The sequence below is a fragment of the Sorex araneus genome, chromosome 5, assembly GCF_027595985.1.
Source record: "Sorex araneus isolate mSorAra2 chromosome 5, mSorAra2.pri, whole genome shotgun sequence".
Lineage (NCBI taxonomy): Eukaryota > Metazoa > Chordata > Mammalia > Eulipotyphla > Soricidae > Sorex > Sorex araneus.
This window is the reverse complement of record NC_073306.1, coordinates 129,329,795-129,350,816: the sequence shown is the minus strand read 5'-3', so window position 1 is coordinate 129,350,816 and position 21,022 is coordinate 129,329,795. Positions and strand designations below refer to the sequence as shown.

Sequence of the window (21,022 nt, the reverse complement as noted above, 5' to 3'; positions counted from 1 at the left end):
CAGGATAGAATAACCAGAAATTTTATTATTATTATTTTTTACTTTCAAAATATCATTTAGAGAAAAGTTCAACCTTATTTGTGGGGGAAGGAGTGGGGGTGGGTCCTGGCAAGCATTTGGTTATTTACAGACTATGAGGTATCCTCTGATGACATTGCTGACATTTCCTTTGAACTCACTTTTCCTTTCTACACTCAATGCCATAGCAAAAATCTTATAACCACATCAGTATACAAAGAGTCCGTGGTGACCCCTGATAAGAACTTAGATGCTCGGCTTCTTTATTGTTGCTGACTATTACTTTGGGCTGGAGCGATAGCACAGTGGTTGGGCGTTCGCCTTTCAGAGGCTGACCTGTGTTCGATTCCTCCGCCCCTCTCCGAGAGCCCGGAAAGCTACTGAGAGTATCGCGCCCGCACTGCAGAGCCTGGCAAGCTACCCGTGCGTATTGGATATGCCAAAAACAGTAACAATAAGTCTCTCAATGAGAGACGTTACTGGTGCCCGCTCAAAGAAATCAGTGAGCAATAGGATGACAGTGACAGTGACTCTTACTTTATGGGTGATATTGACTGAATGTCTTTCCTTCTCTAGGCCTTATGATCCCAGTGTAAGTAAGCAAATATTAGACTCCATTTTGTTTTCCATATATGTACTTTTTCAAAAAATTTATTTTCATAAGCTTGTTCACATTAATTGATTACATTCAATATTTCAACACCAGTCCCACCACCATTACACCTTCCCACCACCACTATTTTGAATTTTCCCGCCACCATTCAAATCTGCCTGCCAGGGGCAGATGCTAGATAATGATTTATTTTCTATTGCTTATTATGAATAACATGAGAACTGTAAATGGCTGGGGTCCGGAGACATCTCTGTAGGGAGCTAATCCGTTGTGAGATTTATTTGGGAGCCTCTCGATCACGGCTGTTGATGCGTTGAGATGGCTCCCGGAGCCAGATCGTGGGTATGACAGCCAGGACCCCAAGCGGGCGGGGAGACGGGAAGGGCTGGCCTATCTCCGCAGCCGCCGCATGACCCGGAGTCTTAGCCCTTGAACCCCCATACCTGGATTTTGCTTCTGGAGGCTCGTGGCCATCAGGGTTTCATCTGGAGCAGGCAGAGAGGGCGCACCTGCTCCATCTGAGGTGCCCTGGTGGAATTGGCTCAGTACAGGTTCTGGGAGACCTCCTACGAGTTGCTGTCTTCCGGGATTCACTGCTGTGTCTCTCCATATATGTACTTAAGCCTCTCACAACCTCTCAAACTGTGCCCTCTCTCCTGATTCTCAGGAATATTCTCATGCATTGTATGTTTAATGTTAAACTAGATGCAGTCACAGACAGATGAAAAAGAGCAAATGTTAGGCCCTCTGGAGAGGTTCCTGAAGACTACGGTACAGATGCCAGAGACATATGCTGTTTAACTACGCTACCTCAAAGTTTGACAAGGAACAAGTCCTCATTCCCACCTCTGCAAGTGATTTATAAGACCACCACTACCCTCTTTACCCTGGACCCACTATTCATTTTATTCTAATGCACTTTCCCAGCAAATGTGATATCATTCCTAAAATTGAGAGTAGGTTGGCTTGCGCGCGCGCACGTGTGTGTGTGACGCAAGAACATCTTCTTCTCAGGTTGTAAGCATCTGAATACACCTGCCTTTCTTAGGGCAACTCTTGTTTCTTGAGTATTGCCTATTGAGCCTCAAGCAACCAGGCCCTGGCTTCAATAACACTGTATTTAAGATGAAGAATGGAAGGTGATGGGCTCTTAGAATGCTTCTACTTAGGTATTTTATTTATTTATTTATTTATTTATTTATTTATTTATTTATGGTTTTTTTGGGTCACACCTGGCGATGCACAGGGGTTACTCCTGGCTCTTCACTCAGGAATTACCCCTGGCGGTGCTCAGGGGACCATATGGGATGCTGGGATTCGAACCCGGGTCGGCCGCGTGCAAGGCAAACGCCCTACCCGCTGTGCTATCGCTCCAGCCCCTACTTAGGTATTTTAGGTTTTCATTCTCTCCTGGGTTGAGTTTGGGAAAATGCTACTGTAGTACCTGTTCTGGTCTCTGTATATATTTGCTTTATTTATTTATTTATTTATCTATCTATCTATTTATTTATTTATTTATCTATCTATCTATTTATCTATCTATTTATTTATTTTTTGGGTCACACCCGGTGATCCACAAGGGTTACTCCTGGCTCTGCACTTAGGAATTACTCCTGGCGGTGCTGGGGGACCATATGGGATGCTGGGAATCGAACCCGGGTTGGCCGCACGCAAGGCAAATGTCCTCCCCACTGTGCTATTGCTCCAGCCCTATTTGATTTATTATTATAATGTCAGTATTTAACAATAAACTCTTGGTTAGCAAGACTTAAAAGACTTAAAAAGATATTAACTTAAAATATTGAATAAACATATTACCGACTCTCTGACATAGCTAGCTACCACTCAATTAGATGAGGAGCCAGGCTGCTTGTATCCAGGTACGGTACGTCTCCATTCAGTCTTGAGAAAGTTCAGATAATTGAGCTCTTGTGAGAAACTGCTTCTCTGGCCTCATACCCTAATTATATTTTTGAATGCTTTGAATTCACCAATAAGGGTTGAACTCAGGAAACTCAAGGCATCTCTTTGACCTTAAGATAGGAGCCACCCAGCTTGGCATTTTTCTCCTCATCTCTTTGCACTTGACTTTGCTGTGTGACCCCCAGATTTGCTGTGTATTCTCCAGGACACGTGAGTAAAAAATGTTCTCCTTTAAAATTGTTGTATGGTCTTGCTGAGGTGTATTCTGCATATATATAACAAGAACACAGGGGCTCCTATACACACAATATTGTCTCTACTTACGGTATTGGGGGTGGAGACTCACTAGGAGTTAATTTTGCCAATGTGAATGACACACATTTCTAGACAAGAATGTCAGTACCAATAAGTTGAGACCTACATAAACAGATTCCCCTAGGGGTTCTGATCCTGGACCCTAAATCCTGCCATAGGTCATTAGACTGACTTTGCCTGGTTTCTATAACTTAGGAAAATTGAGGACAACTTGAAAATAAAGCTTGGCTCCAAAGTACTGAATCTTATTAGTGAAAAGAAAACAGGGACCCTACAGAGGACACTTACTCTTTGAAGAGTGTCTCTGCCTTGACCATCTGGTGATGTGGATTCTGCAACTGCAAGAGAGCTGCCAAGGGTGCCCGACTCCCCTCACACTGTTCTAATACAGCAACCCTGTTGCTTTATTGACCTTTATTGAGTTAGGTTCTCTCAGGCAGCTCAAGTCTTTACAGAGGCAGTTTGCACATGATGGAAGATACTTCCTATTAACTGTCACATTTTATCCTACTTCCAAAGCAACATAACCTTGAAAGCATTATCTGAAAGCTCTACTATCAGCCTGTTTCCTGTCCCCATCTCTGCTACTCTGGGGCAACATATTTACTCTTTGATTTTGGACAAAGTATACAAGTGACCCAAATTCAAAATGGATAATACAGGAAAGAATTAAGTATGAGAAGGAGAAAAGATGAAGGTGTGGGAGACCCACACATGGATACAGAGAGGCACAGAGCAACAAAGAGATACTAAGGGGGCCACAGAGACAAACTATCAGAGAAAAAGCATACCACTTAGTATTTGGAAAATGAATGAAGAATGAGGATCTTCCATAGCTCTCAAAATGTATGATCATCTAATCTTTGATAAGGGAGCAAGAGATGTGAAGTGGAGCAAGGAAAGCCTCTTTAACAAATGGTGCTGGCAAAACTGGACAACCACATGCAAAAAAATGGGTTTAGACCTTGACCTGACACCATGCACAAAAGTCAGATCAAAATGGATTAAAGACCTCAACATTAGACCACAAACCATAAGGTACATTGAAGACAAGGTCGGCAAAACCCTCCACGATATTGAAGATAAAGGTATCTTCAAACGTGACACGGAACTAAGCAATCTAGTAAAAACAGAGATCAACAAATGGGACTACATTAAACTAAAAAGCTTCTGCACCGCAAGATATACAGTGACCAGAATACAAAGACTATCCACAGAATGGGAAAGGATATTTACACAATACCCATCAGATAAGGGGTTGATATCAATGGTATATAAAGCACTGGTTGAACTCTACAAAAAGAAAACATCCAACCCCATCAAAAAATGGGGCGAAGAACTGAACAGAAACTTTACCAAGGAAGAAATACGAATGGCCAAAAGGCACATGAAAAAGTGCTCTGCATCACTAATCATCAGAGAGATGCAGATCAAAACAACCATGAGATACCACCTCACACCACAGAGACTGGCACACATCCAAAAGAACAAAAGCAACCGCTGTTGGAGAGGATGTGGGGAGAAAGGGACCCTTCTACACTGCTGGTGGGAATGCCGGCTAGTTCAGCCCTTTTGGAAAACAGTATGGACGATTCTCAGAACACTAGAGGTTGAGCTCCCATTTGACCCAGCAATACCACTGCTGGGAATATATCCCAGAGAGGCAAAAAAGTACAATCGAAACAACATCTGCACATGTATGTTCATCGCAGCACTGTTTACAATAGCCAGAATCTGGAAAAAACCCGAATGCCCCAAAACGGATGACTGGTTGAGGAAACTTTGGTACATCTATACAATGGAATACTATGCAGCTGTTAGAAAAAAGGAAGTCAAGAATTTTGTAGTTAAGTGGATGGGCATGAAAAGTTTCATGCTGAGTGAAATGAGTCAGAAAGAGAGAGACAGACATAGAAAGACTGCACTCATCTATGGTATATAGAATATCAGAGTGGGAGACTAATACCCAAGAACTGTAGAAATAAGTACCAGGAGGTTGACCCCATGGCTTCGAGGCTGGCCTCACCTTCCGGGGAAAGGGCAACTCAGAGAAGCGATCACCAACTACATTGTAGTTGAAGGCCATGTGGGGGAAGGGAGTTGCGGGCTGAATGAGGGCTAGAGACTGAGCACAGCGGCCACTCAACACCTTTATTGCAAACCACAACAGCTAATTAGAGAGAGAGAACAGAAGGGAATGCCCTGCCACAGTGGCAGGGTGGGGTGGGGGGGAGATAGGATTGGGGAGGGTGGGAGGGACGCCGGGTTTACGGGTGGTGGAGAATGGGCACTGGTGAAGGGATGGGTTCCCGAACTTTGTATGAGGGAAGTATAAGCACAAAAGTGTATAAATCTGTAACTGTACCCTCACGGTGATTCTCTAATTAAAAATAAATAAATTATAAAAAACACACACACACACACACACACACACAAAGGTGAAAACCCTTGATCATAGCCTGGAAAGTGAGACAAACTTTGCCTGACCGTCACCCTGCATCTAATCCAACCCGGGGCGATGGCATATCATTGCCTGCCAATTGTGCTGATGGTCTCTGGGACTTGGTGTTCCCAGGGAGAAAAGAAGTCCCTGGCTTGGTTCCAGCTCCCTATCCCATCCGGATAACGGCAAGAATGGATTGGATTGGATCAGAACAGCCAGGCGCTTTCATGGAGTGAAAGCATCAGACCGGCCAGGATTCTTCTGAATGGGGTCCTCAGGACTTCTGAGCATCTTGATACTCTCTGCCCTTCTTGTGACTATTCAGGGACGTGATCTGAGTAAGTGCCGGAGTCTCAACCCAGGCCCTGGAGTGAGGGGAGATTTCTGGGTGGGGGGCTGGGGGGAAGAGAAACAAGAAGGGATTCCTCAGATCTGACTTCCCTCCATCTTAGCCACAGTCTCAGGTTGGGAGAGGAGAGAGATAGTTGGAATATTTGATGCTATTTCTCTGTGAAAGATCATTTCTGTGGATTTAAAAATTCAGACCTGAGGGGACATCACTTTCAACCCCTTTGAAGAGGAGAGTATTTCTTGGGGACTGAAGAGGATTTGGGAGAGGCACAGGATTTAGCATTTTTGGGAAGGCTAAAAGAATTAGAGAAGACTAAGAAATCTTTCCATATCCCAATCCCCACCCCTCAAAAAAAATCCTTCTCTTAGTATATTTTCTTGATAACAGTTAATTCTTTACAACATAATCCTATAAGCAATCCCTACAATATCAGGGTTTGTAGACTTTGGGATAAAGAACAGTATTAAGGTTTTTGAACTTAAGATAGTAATATTCCTTGAGTATATAAGTAATTATAACAATTGCTGCCACTTCCTGAACATTTTGATACCAAGGAATTAAAGATAGGAGTCTTTTTTAAATTATTAAATTTTTTTTAGTGAATCACCAAGAGGTACAGTTACAGACTTACAAACTTTTGTGCTTACGTTTCAGTCATACAATGATCGAGTACCCACCCCTCAACCAGTGCCCGTTCTCCACCACCAATGTTCCTAGTAGCCCTCCCTGATGATTAATGATGTAGAGCATTTTTTTGGTATTGAGATTATATCTAGTATTATTTGTTTGCCTATATTCAGTATAATTTTGAAGTTCTGGGCAGATAAATTAGAAATGGAAAAGTGCATCAAAAATCAGGTTTAGAGAATTTTTTATGTGCCTTTTGGCCATGTATCTCACTGTGATTCAATTTAAAAATTAATTAAAAAATAAAAAAGTTACTTATATTTTATGCTCTTCAGTTTTCTGGTGTGTAAAATGAGCTCATTCGTAATCACACCTCCTAGAGCTTTTATGGAGATTGAAAGAGACAATACATTTAAAAACATGGCTTAGAAGAGTGCTTAGCTTGTAACCAACACTTAACAATTGCTAATTAATAGAACTATGCATCAATCTATGATGACGTCTGTTTATATTTTGTCTCATTTCTTCTTCACACCTGCATAAGGCTGAAATGATTTTCCAAAAGAATAAAACGAGGCTCAGAGACTGGTGATATACCAAGATTTGAAATTCAGAAGTCCAAAAAAGTGATCCCAGGGAGAGAAATATTTTTTTTTATTTATTTCTTTTCTTTGTTTATTTTTAATTAGTGAATCACCGTGAGGGTACAGTTACAGATTTACTCATCTTTGTGCTCTTGTTTCTCTCATACAAAGTTCGAGAACCCATCCCTTCACCAGTGCCCATTCTCCACCACCAGTAAACCCAGCATCCCTCCTACCCTCCTCAATCCCATCTCCCCACACCCCGCCCTGCCACTGTGGCAGGGTATTCCCTTTTGTTTTTTCTCTCTCTCTCTCTAATTAGGTGTTGTGGTTCGCAATAAAGGTGTTGAGTGGCCACTGTGTTCAGTCTCTAGCCCACATTCAGCCGGCATCACCCTTCCCCCGAATGGCCTCTGACCGCATTGTACTTGGTGATCCGGTCTCTGAGTTGCCCTCTCCCCAGAATGTGAGGCCAGCCTCCAAGCCATGGAGTCAGCCTTCTGGTACTTATTTCTACTATTCTTGGGTGTTAGTCTCTTACTCTGTTATTCTATATTCCACATATGAGTGCAATCTTTCTATGTCTGTCCCAGGGAGAGAAATATTAATCATAGTCTCATAGTTCCTCCCAGGGAAGTGAAACCAAACTAGCTCCTTAGTTAGGCCAAAATGACCAGATCAGCTTCGGCCAATGGCTTTAAGTGGAATGATTTTGCTTTCTAGGGAACACGTGCAATGTCTAGAGATCATTTTTTTTCTTACTACAATAGAGAGTGCTATGAGTATCTAGTGGGTAGACTTCAAGGATTCTGCTAAATTCCTATCATGCTTAGGATAGATCGTTTGTTCCCATCAAATAATGTCCAGTCCCAATGTCATAGCTAGTGCCAAAGTTGAGAAATTCTGACTTAAAAGAGAATAGGCTAGAGGGGGGAAATGAGGAAGTGGGTAAGCAGGTAGAAGGTAAGGTGTAATCAAGAGGGAGAATCTGATGAGCAGCCTTGAGAAATACTGGGGGCACTCTGAACATAAGAACGTGCAGGGATAAGAGAATAAAGACAAATGACCGGGTATCTCCCCAAATTGTTGGAGCAAAGTGTCTGGAGCAAAATGAGTTATTATATTTCAAGACTAATGGCTGTGAGACTGCTTCTTTCCTAGAAAAATGTCCCAATCTTAAAGAGAAGTGTAAATTCAGAGAAAGAGATGAATGTGCAAAGGACAGCCAATGCTTGCCCAGCAGGAAGTGTTGCAAGTTCAACTGTGGGAAAAAATGTCTGGACTTGACCGAAGGTAATATTCAGATCCTCAGAATCAACAACCTCTTTACCTGTGCTCACTTCTGTTCACTCTGATGTTATTGTTTTGGGTAGGCTAAGGTCTGTTCTCAGGGCAAGACTGCTGGAATTGGGGGACCTAAAATTTTATTCAATTTTTATCTCTGATGGGATGTCAGCCCACATAGGCCTTGGATTTTTCCCAACATGACTGCACGGGTGAGACTGAAACAGAAAGGATCTTGGCTGCTTTTTACTCCTGATTTTCAGTGGCCATTCGTGATAGTCAGGCCCAAATGACCATTGATGCTTATAGAGGAGAAATGGAATATCCTTTTGTTTTTGTTTTTGCTTTTGGGTCGCATCCAGGCAGTGCCCAGGGTTTACTGATGGCTCTGTGCGCAGGCATCACTCCTGGTGGGCTCAAGGGACCAGATGGGAGATGCCAAGGATCCAACCCTGGTCAACCCCATGCAAGGCAAATGCCCTCTGTACTATCACTCCAGCCCCAAGAAATGGAATATCTTTTTTTTTCTTGCATTTTTGGGTCACACCCGGCGATTCTCAGGGGTTACTCCTGGCTCTGCACTCAGGAATTACTCCTGGCAGTGCTTGGGGGACCTTATGGGATCCTGGGAATCGAACCTGGGTCGGCCGCGTGCAAGGCAAATGCCCTACCTGCTGTGCTATCGCTCCAGCGCAAAGAAATGGAATATCTTAAGAACTTCAGGATAAAAAAAAATAGCAGATAGACTGGAGAGGTAGCTGAGTCATGGTAGATCTTTGCTGTGGCATGACACCAGCAGCTTTGTTCCAGATCCATCTGGTCCTCACTAGTGGGCACTGGGAAGGAAAGACCAGGGATGAAAGGAGGATGGGCAATTGGAGTCTATCTCACAACTGCCGTTGTCCTTCACGGAAGCTTCATTGTCTCAGGCCTGGGCTGCTGACTCAGGAGCAGAGCCTTGAAGCTCTCAGGGAAGGCAGCGAGGTCAGTGAGCAGAAGGGCTGGGGAGGCAGATTTTTTTTTTTTTTGCATGTCAGTCATACAGTGATCGTTTACCCATCCCTCCACCAGTGCCCATTCACCTCCGCCAATGATCCCAGTATTCCTCTCACCACCCCACCCTGCCTCTGTGGCAGGGCATTCCCTTTTGTTCTCTCTCCTTTTGGGTGTTGTAGTTTGCAATAGAGGTATTGAGTGGCCATCATGTTCGGTCTATAGTCTACTCTCAGTTCGCATCTTCCAACCCGAATGGGTGGGGAGGCACATTCTTAAAGAGCTTCACTCTGGGGGTTCCCCTGAAAGTAAACCAACTCTGTCAAAGGCTCTTGAGTGTGACAAAGTGACAGGAGCCCGACTCATCTCCCTGATGGTGTTTGCTCAGAGAAACAATAATAGCCACTTTTGAGAGGTTCTGAATTCTGAGCTCTGGGGTCTCATTGCAGACATCTGCAGTTTGCCCAAGGTGTCTGGCCCCTGCTGGGCTTATTTTTATCGATGGTGGTATAATAAAGAACGTCAACAGTGCTTCGGCTTCATCTATGGTGGCTGCAAAGGAAATAAAAACAACTTCCAGTCCAAAGACATATGCCAGAATGCCTGTTCCCCCAAATGTGAGTTCCTGGAGACCCCTGTGCCCCAATTCCCGGGAGGGTCATACTGTAAGGGAGGGATATTGGCTGGTCCCTTCAGGGTTGGTGCCTTCTTGGAGGACCAGGTGCCAAAGCATCGGCCCCGACCAGGAGGTAAGAATACACCACGCAGAAAAGTGACCTCCCGGGAAACTGAGGCTAAAACTGGGAAAGTGGCAAAAATCTGGTAAGTATGAGAGGCAGAGGGAAGGTGCAGAGATGGTGGGATCTCAGAGACCAATGTCTCAGAGGTCCAAGAGTTCAGCCTGGGCAGGCTAACCAGCGGGTCACCGCTCATCATGGCTCCACCCGTTCCCCAAAGATTCTCGGAGGAGATATAGATCCTCCAAGCAAGCCTATTGCTTTCCTGTAGAAAGATGTTCAAGCAGAATTTTCTGACTAGGACCGAAGCAAAGCTAATCCTGTGCTGCACAGTCAATCTCATGCCCGATTCTGTCTCATCTTATCTTCTCAACACCAGGAGCACATCAGGATACCTGGGAGCAGCCTCCAGGATTTGGCTCATGGTCCAGTGCTCTGTCTGTAGGCTTGGCTGATGTGCCAAGCTGGCCTTTGCTCTTCCGTGCCCAGCATCCCAAGACCAAAGCTCTTCTCCAGGCTGAACCCTGGGAATCCCTCTCTCTTCTTCATAGTCTACACACCCCGCATCGCAATCCCGGCCAGACTGGAGTGGAGTGGGCTGGGGCTGACTAAGGAGTGATGAAATTGAGGGTTCTTTTGGAGTGATGATGTTTGGAATTAATAAAGATGTTGGATACACACATTGTGGCTGAGCCCCAAAGTCACTGAACTATTTGCTTAAAAATGATTGATTTTCGGGACTGGAGCAATAGCACAGCGGGTAGGGCGTTTGCCTTGCACGCGGCTGACCCGGGTTCGATCCCCAGCATCCCATATGGTCCCTTGAGCACCGCCAGGAGTAATTCCTGAGTGCAAAGCCAGGAGTAACCCCTGTGCGTTGCCAGGTGTGACCCAAAAAGCCAAAAAAAAAAAAACACACAGACTTAAACTCTGAGACCAAACCTGACCTAGCTGATTTTCCTCCCCCAAGCCCTCTGTCTCAGATAGCTGTGAGCTCCCTGTTCTTCTGGAGCTCTGTGACCTTGGGCGGACAGTGTGACTTCCTGCACTTTTGGCTTCCTTCGGAATCTGAAACTGAGTATTAACAGGGTTTACCTCAAGAGTTCAATTGAGGACGAAGGCAAAAATACCAAGAAATACTTCATATTGATCATGATTACTATGCCCCGGGCAGACTGGCAATGGCTCTGCAAACTTTATCACACTGGTTCCTCCCCCCACCCCCAACCCCCTCCTCGAGGCAAAGGAAGCTAAATCCTGAGTCAGAGGGGGTGCCCACTGTTCTAAGGGCTGCACGGAATTCAAAACATCAACCATCAGATTCCAGAAATAGAGACCCCAGAGTCTGAGAACTCCAGCCCTCCCACCCCACCCGGGGAACATCAGTATGCAGGAAGGGGCCTAGCGGCCAGCAGAGATCCAGGAGGGAGGGTCCTTCCTCTTGAAGCCCAGGGGGAGGACGGGGACAGGGGGAGATTAAATGGTGAGATGCTAAGTGGTGGAGGGTGATGGGGCACAGTTGTGAAAATGCTGAGCCCTGTAAAGGTCCTCTGCCTTCAGCGGTGGAACTGTGTCCTTGACCTGAAACAGGACAAACACTGGAACTGCTGTGATCTGAAGTGTGACCTTAGACGGTGGCGGTGTGACCTGTCAGGCTTGGAAAGCAAAAAGCAATTCCCACGCAACCCTTTATCCAGCTTCAAACGTCAGGACCACAGGAGAGGTGGGTGCAGGTGGTCTTCTCAGCAGCGCCCTCTAGAGTTTAAACTGAGAGTCAGCAGTATTTTCCAGCGGGGAGGTGGAGTTTCCAGACCATTCCTACAGTCTGAGGATAACTAAGGTCCAAGAGACATCAGACTACAACCATACCAAAATCCCAAGAGAGATTTTGGGCCAGATGGACAGTAAAACAGGCCCACCACGCCCTGCCGACATGCTCCCTAAGCACAGAGCCAGCCACCTAGCTGTGGCTGATGGGGGTTCAATCCCGGGCATCCCGATTGGTCTCTTGAGCATGGCCAGAAATGATTCCTGAGTGCAGAGCCAGGAGTAACTAGCTGGGTGACCCCCATCCTGGGGGTGGGAGTGTGTGTGGGGAAATAGTTTAAATCAGTTGTGATCCTTTCACGTAAACAAAGCACAGCACCTCTTTGCAATTTTGCTGCAGACTACTTAATGACTGAGAAAGTTCACACTGAATAATGTGAACTGCTAAAAGCTATTAGGAACCGCATCAATGTGTTTTTAAGTTGTTTTTCCAGTGCACCCTCATGCTTAGTTTATTTTTTCTAGAATTTTTGTTAAATGCCTGACATTCAAAGCTGGTGTCATTGCACCAGGAGGCTTTAAAAAAAATTTTAAATTATTATTATTTTTTTTGCTTTTTGGGTCACACCCGGCGATGCACAGGGGTCACTCCTGGCTCATGCACTCAGGAATCACCCCTGGTGGTGCTCAGGGGACCATATGGGATGCTGGGATTCGAACCCGGGTTGGCCACGTGCAAGGCAAACGCCCTACCCGCTGTGCTATTGCTCCAGCCCCAGGAGGCTTTTTTAAAAAATCATTTATTTATTTATTTATTTATTAATTAGTGAGTCACAGTGAGGGTACAGTTACAGATTCACACATTTTCGTGCTTGTTTTTCCCTCATGCAATGTTCGAGATCCCATCCCTCCACCAGTGTCCATTCTCCACCACCAATGAACCCAATATCCCTCCTGCCCCCCAATCCCATTCCCCCCGCCCCACCCCGCCTCTGTGGCAGGGCATTCCAGTTTGTTATCTTTCTCTCTCTCTCCTTTTGGGTGTTGTGGTTTGCAGTAGGGATATTGAGTGGCCATCATGTTCAGTCTCTAGTCTACTTTCAGCACGCATCTCCCTCCCCGTGCGGGATTTCCAATCATATTTTACTTGGTGTTCCACTCTCTATCTGGGATGACTTTCCCCCAGCGTGTGAGGCCAGCCTCCAAGCTATGGAGTCAACCTCCTGCACCAGGAGCCTTTTGAAACATCTTCCTCCAGAGTAGATGAATGGAATACTCTTTTTTTGTTTATGGTTTTGGTGTTTGGGGAGGCTATTGCTGGCAATGATTAGGGTTTAGTCCTGGCTCTGTGCTCAGGGATAACTTCTCGTGAGGCTCAGGGGATCCTATGGGATGCTGGGAATTGAACCTGGGTTGACCAGATGCAAAGCAACCTGCTGTACTATTGGCTCTGGCCCTGGATGGAGATATTGAATGAAACCTCAGTACCAGCTCTCCAATGTGAAGCTGGAGACCATGGAACTTAAGTGGCATCCACTGGCCTTCTGGCAGCATCCATACAGGCAAAGTGGGACCACCTGGTTTCTACTCAGAGGGAACAGGTACCATGAGTCCTGAGCATCCCTCATGAGCAAATATTAGGGTTGGAGGAGGGCGGGAGGAGCCCCAGAACAGTGACGTCAAGCTGTCTCAGCTGTGGGACTCTGACCCGTGTCCCCCGGTGGCAGTCAGACTTTGGCAGTCTGATTTCAGAGGTGGCCCCAACAATCTCCCTCTCTCCACATTCATGCGCTTCTGTCATCCCCGATCTGAGTGTGGTCTGGACCACCAGCTTGCTCTAATGAAGAGTGATGGAATGGATGGCGTGGGATGTCCCTTCAAGACCAATGGACATTGATGATTTGGCTTGGTGCTCTCTGGTCTCCATGTTGAATTTGTATTCAAAAGTTAATTAAGGGAGAAAGGGACTCTCCTTCACTGCTGGTGGGAATGCCGACTGGTTCAGCCCTTTTGGAAAACAATATGGACCATTCTCAAAAAATTAGAAATTGAGCTCCCATTTGACCCGGCAATACCACTCCTGGGAATATATCCTGGAGAGGCCAAAAGGTATAGTAGAAATGACATCTGCATTTCTATGTTCATTGCAGCACTGTTTACAATAGCCAAAATCTGGAAAAAACCCGAGTGCCCAAGAACAGATGACTGGTTAAAGAAACTTTGGTACATCTACACAATGGAATACTATGCAGCTGTTAGAAAAGATGAAGTCATGAAATGTGTATATAAGTGGATCTACATGGAAAGTATCATGTTAAGTGAAATGAGTCAGAAAGAGAGGGAAGACATAGAAAGATTGCACTCATCTGTAGAATATAAAATAACAGAGTGGGATATTAAGAACCAAGAGTTGTAGAGATAAGGATTAGGAGGTCTGCCCCACAGCTTGGAAACTGGCCTCACATGCTAGGGGAAAAGGCAGGTCAGATAGAGAAGGGAACACCAAGTAGAGGATGTCGGGAGGACCTATTCGGGTTGGAAGATGTGAACTGAAAGTAGACTATATAAGGGGGTGCATATAAACAAACATGCATAATAAATATATGCAATATTCCAACATCAATCCCATCAGTGTGACTTTCTCTTTTTTTTTTTTTTTTTTTTGCTTTTTGGGTCACACCTGGCGATGCACAGGGGTCACTCCTGGCTCATGCACTCAGGAACTCAGGAATCACCCCTGGCGGTGCTCAGGGGACCATACGGGATGCTGGGATTCGAACCCGGGTTGGCTGCATGCAAGGCAAACGCCCTACCCGCTGTGCTATCACTCCACCCTGTGACTTTCTCTTTACCACTGTCCCCAATTCCCCATCCACCTCTCAAGCCATAAATTATCTCATCTAATATTCCAGACAGCACAGAGAGGACAATCTACTTAAATCTTTATCTTGAGTTGTATTGAGTAATTGTATCTTGTATTGAATAGTGAGTATTTTTATCTTGTATTGATACAATACAAATTGAGAAAATTCAAGGGCAAGAAGATGAACAACTTGTTCATAAACATGAAAAAATATATAAAATAAAAACATATTACTATGATAATATAATATCATATAAATATATTCATATATTATATATTATATAATATACTTACACATGATATATTATTTAACATTATATATAATATTATATATTATATATTATTTAATATATTTATGTTCTATAAATATATTATATCATTATATTATATATATTATATATATTATATATATCCCCAGCATCTCATATTGTCCCCCAAGCACCTCCAGGAGTAATTCTGTTTATTACTAAACAAGACTATATATTAACTAATATAATATAATATTATTACATTATATAATATATTAATCACTGTCACTGTCATCCCATTGCTCATCGATTTGTTCGAGCGGGCACCAGTAACGTCTCTCATTGAGAGACTTATTGTTACTGTTTTTGGCATATCCAATACACACGGGTAGCTTGCCAGACTCTGCCGTGTGGGCTCGATACTCTCGGTAGCTTGCCGGGCTCTCTGAGGGGCGGAGGAATCGAACACGGGTCCGCCGCGTGAAAGTGTGCTATCGCTCCAGCTCCAATATATTAATGCATTAATATATTAGTATGCATAATTAATATATTAATTATATTATATATTATATAATGTGTAATATATATTATATATTTGCATTTGTTAAATTGCAATATATATGCAATATATAAATGTTTATATATAAACAATATAAAATATATTGTTGATATATTTATAGAATATATTATATATAACATATAAAATAATATATCATATAATATATCAATATAATAAAACATAAAAATTAACATATAATTGTGCAAATAAACAAATAATTACATTAATAATTATTATTAAGAATATGTTTCTAATATATTAACAATAATATTAATTTTTGATATTAATAATATAATAATAACTAACAAGACTATATAAGCAACAACAATAATAACAATAACCACAATGACAAAAAGGAAGGATCTGGCATGCCCAGAACCTCTGTTGTCAGTTTGGATTAGCATCAGGGAATGTCACAGGAGAGATACGAACAGAGGCTTGGCTGCTCGTGCCACAATCACAGAAAACTTGAATCACAGAAAACTGATTCAGAGTACAGGTCTATAGTTAGCCTTTAAAAAAATTCTTTTTTGCTTTTTTTGGGTCACACTCGATGATGCACAGGGGTTACTCCTGACTCTGTACTCAGGAATTACTCCTGGAGGTGCTTGGGGGACAATATGAGATGCTGGGGATCAAACCCAGGTTGGCCGTATGCACAGCAAATGCCCTACCTGCTGTGCTATCACTCCAGCTCAAGTCTTTTTAATATTTTATTTATTTAAAATTTTTATATGTTTTCCTGTTAGTCTTGATTGATTGATTGACACTAGTCTTTAAAAAATTCATTTATTTTTAAATTAATTTTAATGTAGAATAAAAGCCACAACTGTTTATACAGTTATAGAATTAAAATGGATTATATAACATAGATGCGATATATAAATCAGTAGATACAGAAAATCTATAGAAAATCGATTCACTTAAATATCTGATTGCAGGGCTGTTAAGTCTTTGTATAAGACTGTATTAAGTTGTTTGTTGCTTTGGGAGGTATCACACTGCTGCATGTGTGGCTGTGTGGTTCGGCCTAGGGATCGGACGTGGTGGCTGTGGCAGGTGGGTGAGATTGACACCAGTCTTGATTGATACCAGCTTCTTTCCTGTCAGTTACCTGTTTTGGACATGTTGTTCATCTTCTTTCCCTTGAATTTCCTCAATTTCTATTAAGGGAATACTCAATACAAGATAAAAATACTCAATATTCAATACAAGATACAAATACTCAATACAACTCAAGATAAAGATTTGAATAGATAGTCCTCTCTGTGCTGTCTGGAATATTAGATGAGATAATTTATGGCTTGAGAAGTAGATGGGGAATTGGGGACAGTGGTAGAGAGACAGTCACACTGATGGGATTGATGTTGGAATATTGAATGCCCAAAGCAATTGTATTGTGAACAACTGTGTAAACCACAGTGTTTAAATAAAGTTTAAAAAATTCGAAAAAGAGGGCTGGATCGATAGTACAGTGGGGAGGGTGTTTGCCTTGCACTCGGCAGACCCGGGTTTGATATCCAACATCCCATAGGGTCCCCTGAGAACTGCCAGGAGTGATTCCTGAGTGCAGAGCCAGGAGTAAACCCTGAGCATCGCTGGGTGTGACGAAAAAATCGAAAAAAAAAAAAAAGGCAAAAAAGAAAAAGAAAAAAATACCCAATGTTTCTTTCTCGGCAGCACTTTAGTGGAGGGTGCGGTGTTAGAAGATTCTGTTCAGGAAACCCATCATTAACAGTTCCGCAAAATGCAATGCCTAAAGTCAAGTTTAAAAAGTTCTCAGTATCATGAATTTTGCATATAAGTGGATCGGGATGGAAAGCATCATGCTAAGTGAAATGAGTCAGAAAGAGAAAGACAGACATAGAAATATTGCACTCATCTGTGGAATATAGAATAGCAGAGTAGGAGACTAACACCCAAGAATAGAAGAATAGTAGAAATAAGTACCAGGAGGTTGACTCCATGGCTTGGAGGCTGGCCTCACATTCTGGGGAGAGGACAATTCAGAGAAGGGATCACCAAGTATAATGCGGTCAGAGGCCATTCGGGGGAAGGGTGATGCGGGCTGAATGTAGACTAGAGACTGAACACAGTGGCCACTCAACACCTCTATTGCGAACCACAACACCTCACTAGAGAGAGAGAACAAAAGGAAATGCCCTGCCACAGTGGCAAGGTGGGGTGGGGGGAGATGGGATTGGGGAGGGTAGGAGGGATGCTGGGTTTACCGGTGGTGGAGAATGGGCACTGGTGAAGGGATGGGTCCTCAATCTTTGTATGGGGGAAACATGAGCACAAAAATGTATAAATCTGTAACTGTACCCTCATGGTGATTCACTAATTAAAAATAAATAAATTAAAAAAAATAAAAAGTTCCCAGTAAAAAATAATTACCTTGGAATATTCCATTAATGCTTTACTCCCTTGACTTCTAGAATTTCCTCTTTTATTCCTTTGCTTGTTTGCAGGCATCAGACTCATTTCTGTACCCCATGGAGTCTTTCTATTGGATGCCACAGCTCTGCTAGTCACTCTTCTCTTGCAGAAAGCATTTCTTCTCCACAGGTTCGGCTGTCCCGCAGTGTAAGTGTAAATGACTGCTATGTTTTCATTTCTCTAGTGCACTAATGTGCATGCAGGTATATACTTGATTAAAAGGGTCTTAATGAGGGGTGGACTAGAGGTACCATTGGGGCAGTGATGGAAGGGCTTGGGCATCTTAGTAGTGTTGGGGTACAGTAACTTGTAACTTTGTTACTGCATCATAAATGTGAACACATTGCAACCATGTGAACTGAAATACAAATCAAAATAAACCATGAAGAGAAAAAAGAAGTTCCAGATGCTCCCGAGCACGCGAATTGTCCCTCCGCAACTGCTGGGTCACACGTGATTGCGAACACCTCTTCGCCGCTTCCGCCGTTCCGCTGCTGCCACCGCCGTGCCCAAGGATAAAGGTAAAAGTGGTAAAAATAGACGCAGAGGTAAGAATGAGATTGAGTCTGAAAAAAGAGAACTAGTGTTCAAAGAGGATGGACAGGAGTATGCTCAAGTAATCGAAATGTTGGGAAATTGTTGGGGACTGCTCAGGACCCTGAACAAAAGAGGACCCCGAAACCTTTACCCTGGACAAACCGGAAAATTCCATTACCAGCTTTGCATGACCTGAGGCAAAGGTGCCCTTGTGACAAAGGAAATAGCCAAACTCAAGAGGTAAAAGTAGCTCAGGGCAGTTAACTAAGAGACGCCATAAAGCCCTAAAGTAGAGTGCCTTCCTCTACACTAAAAGCCTTGTGCATTCCTCCTGCCAGATGCTCCTGCCTTCCTCTCCCCACTATTTCTCAATCTACTCTTGAAGAATGTTGTAAGCCCACCTAATACACCCGAACCTTTCCTTATTTGGTCTGAGAAGACACTTCCCTGATGATTGACAACTTATGTACCAACCCCCTGCTAAGAAAAGTATAAAACCAGCGTGGCAGTTAATAAAGTTGCCCTTGATCGGCATGTGTCGTCTTGGGCCCCCTGTTTACTAACCTCACTAGTCTTATTTCAGGTCGGGACCCTCACAGAATCCACCCAATTAGGAGCGCTTTCCACTGTTGTCTCTCCGAGGGCAGGAGAGATCTCCAGGGGAACGCGCAGGAAATGGTCGACTAGAGGCAATATGTTTTGATGGCGTAAAGAGGTTATGCCATATCAGAGGGAAAATGAGGAAAAAGGTTTGGATAAATACATCAGACATTATATTGGTCGGCTTGCGAGACTACCAGGATAATAAAGCGGATGTCATTTTAAAATACAATGCAGATGAGGCCAGAAGCCTGAAAGCATATGGCGAACTTCCAGAACATGCTAAAATCAATGAAACTGATACCTTTGGTCCTGAGATGATGAAATTCAGTTTAATGACAATTGGGGATGAGGATGAAGACATTGATGATATCTAAACTGATCTCACCATAGGACATTCCAACTACTTTGAGGACTGTTTAACAATTTGGCTTTTGGTTGTGACCTGTTAGAAAAGATTCAAGTTTTATTAGTTTGATTCCAATTTGGTCAAGCAGACTGATTAGTTTCTAAGGTATATGTGTTTCTTTCAAAGTTGATAGTGCTAAATTCTATTAATGAAATATTAAACCCACTTTGTTCTTGTAATGTAAACCCACTATGAACCTAATGGGAAAAAGACCACATGTAGTATTTGAAAAAGATTCTTTTAAAAAAATGTATTACTGCCTTTCCAACTTTGACCACTTGTATTAAATAAATGAATGTATTGAATAAACTGTTTTCCCTAAAAAAAAAAGAGAGAAAGAAGAAGGTCTGAGAATAAAAACTTTTAACAGCAGTTGACACAGAGATGAATAATTTTTGGAGAGAGCACAGAGAATAGATTTGGCTTGGAGGGATCCTCTCTCAGAAATTTTTCTTTATTTTTATACAGAATGTGACTCCAGGGAGGATGAGTTCATATTGGCAAGTCAGCCTTATTGCAGGTTCTCTGACAATCTGTCTCTTCCACAAAGTTGTTAGTATTACCAAGACAGCCTCCATACTCAAACTTCTCACAATTTCCACTTTTGACGTTATAAAACCATCTTTGGAGTTTATTTCTACAATGACCAGGGTTCATAGGTAGTTTGCACAGCTTTTCCCTCCTGTAGATCATTTTATTACCTAAAGAGAGAAGAAAGTGGAGAAGGAGAAGTCAGACCAATTAACTTTCTCTGTTAGAACCCGTGTGCCAGAGGCTGGCAGGGTTCTGTGTGTAACTATGAGACTGTCCATAGTAGCTGAACTCTTCACTTTTTCCCGTCCAGCTCCCTGGTCTTGTCCATCAAATGTCCAGTCCAGGTGAGAGGCAGGGTTGGGCATGTGGGGCTGGTCCTGAGACTCCTAAGTCACAGCAGCCCCTCTCCCTGGACTCTGACAGGGGATGCTGCAGGGCTGGAATCCTTGCTTATTTTCTCTGTCCTGCCTCTCTGTCCCTCCATGTCATTAAGCACTGTAGCACTGTTGCACTGTTGTCTTGTTGTTTATTGATTTGCTCAAGTGGGCACCAGTAACGTCTCCATTGTGAGACTTGCTGTTACTGTTTTTAGCATATTGAATATGCCACCAGGAGCTTGCCAGCTCTGCCGTGAGGGTGGGATACTCTCGGTAACTTGACAGGCTCTCCGAGAGGGACGGAGGAACCAAACCCTGGTTGACGCATGCAAGACAAACGCCCTTCCCACTGCGCTATCGCTCCATGTCATTAAACCAAAAGAAAATCACTTGACTTGTTTCCTTTCTTCTGGAATGAGGATGATGTTACCTCATGATCAGGTGGAAGTGGGGGTATCCTCTGTCAGGGGTGCATCTGTACATGAATGTGTTTTCAGTGGGAAAGATAATTGTGCTAAGCAGTTTTTAAGAATATATTTTCCACTCCACCCCCTCACTCAATAATTTTTTTTATCACTTTATTTTATATTCCATTCTGTTCCTGCTGGTTTTGTCCTTTTTTATTTGGGGGAGGGTTTTTTTCGTGATTCTAACACCTCGATGGAGTCATGCTTGGCTAATAAAATTGTGCAGCTAGCTATTTGACTTACAACTTTGCTTCTTTTATAATAGAAACACTTAAGGATGCACACTTCCTTCTAATAATACCTTAACTGACTTCTACGAGGCTTATTATGTTG

At 43.3% G+C, this 21,022-nt stretch overlaps 1 protein-coding gene and 1 pseudogene across 1 annotated transcript; both read left to right on the top strand.

The window, feature by feature from the left end:
* Nucleotides 1–5,577: 5,577 nt before the first annotated feature.
* Nucleotides 5,578–17,957, top strand: EPPIN (epididymal peptidase inhibitor). The gene is made up of 4 exons (XM_055139951.1): nucleotides 5,578–5,650; nucleotides 8,037–8,168; nucleotides 9,602–9,769; nucleotides 17,950–17,957. Exons 1-4 carry the CDS (start codon nucleotides 5,578–5,580, stop codon nucleotides 17,955–17,957), a joined length of 381 nt encoding a protein of 126 aa, XP_054995926.1.
* Nucleotides 17,958–18,228: 271 nt separating this feature from the next.
* On the top strand, nucleotides 18,229–19,499 carry LOC129404997 (eukaryotic translation initiation factor 1A, Y-chromosomal-like; annotated as a pseudogene).
* The last annotated feature ends 1,523 nt before the right edge of the window (nucleotides 19,500–21,022 follow it).

What these genes read in the sequence shown, in the direction of transcription:
- EPPIN (XM_055139951.1), top strand. Translation starts at nt 5,578, where the DNA reads ATGGGGTCCTCAGGACTTCTGAGCATCTTGATACTCTCTGCCCTTCTT. An exon ending in TATTCAGGGACGTGATCTGA is followed by an intron (nt 5,651 to 8,036) that starts GTAAGTGCCGGA and finishes CTTCTTTCCTAG; the next exon opens with AAAAATGTCCCAATCTTAAA. An exon ending in ATGTCTGGACTTGACCGAAG is followed by an intron (nt 8,169 to 9,601) that starts GTAATATTCAGA and finishes GTCTCATTGCAG; the next exon opens with ACATCTGCAGTTTGCCCAAG.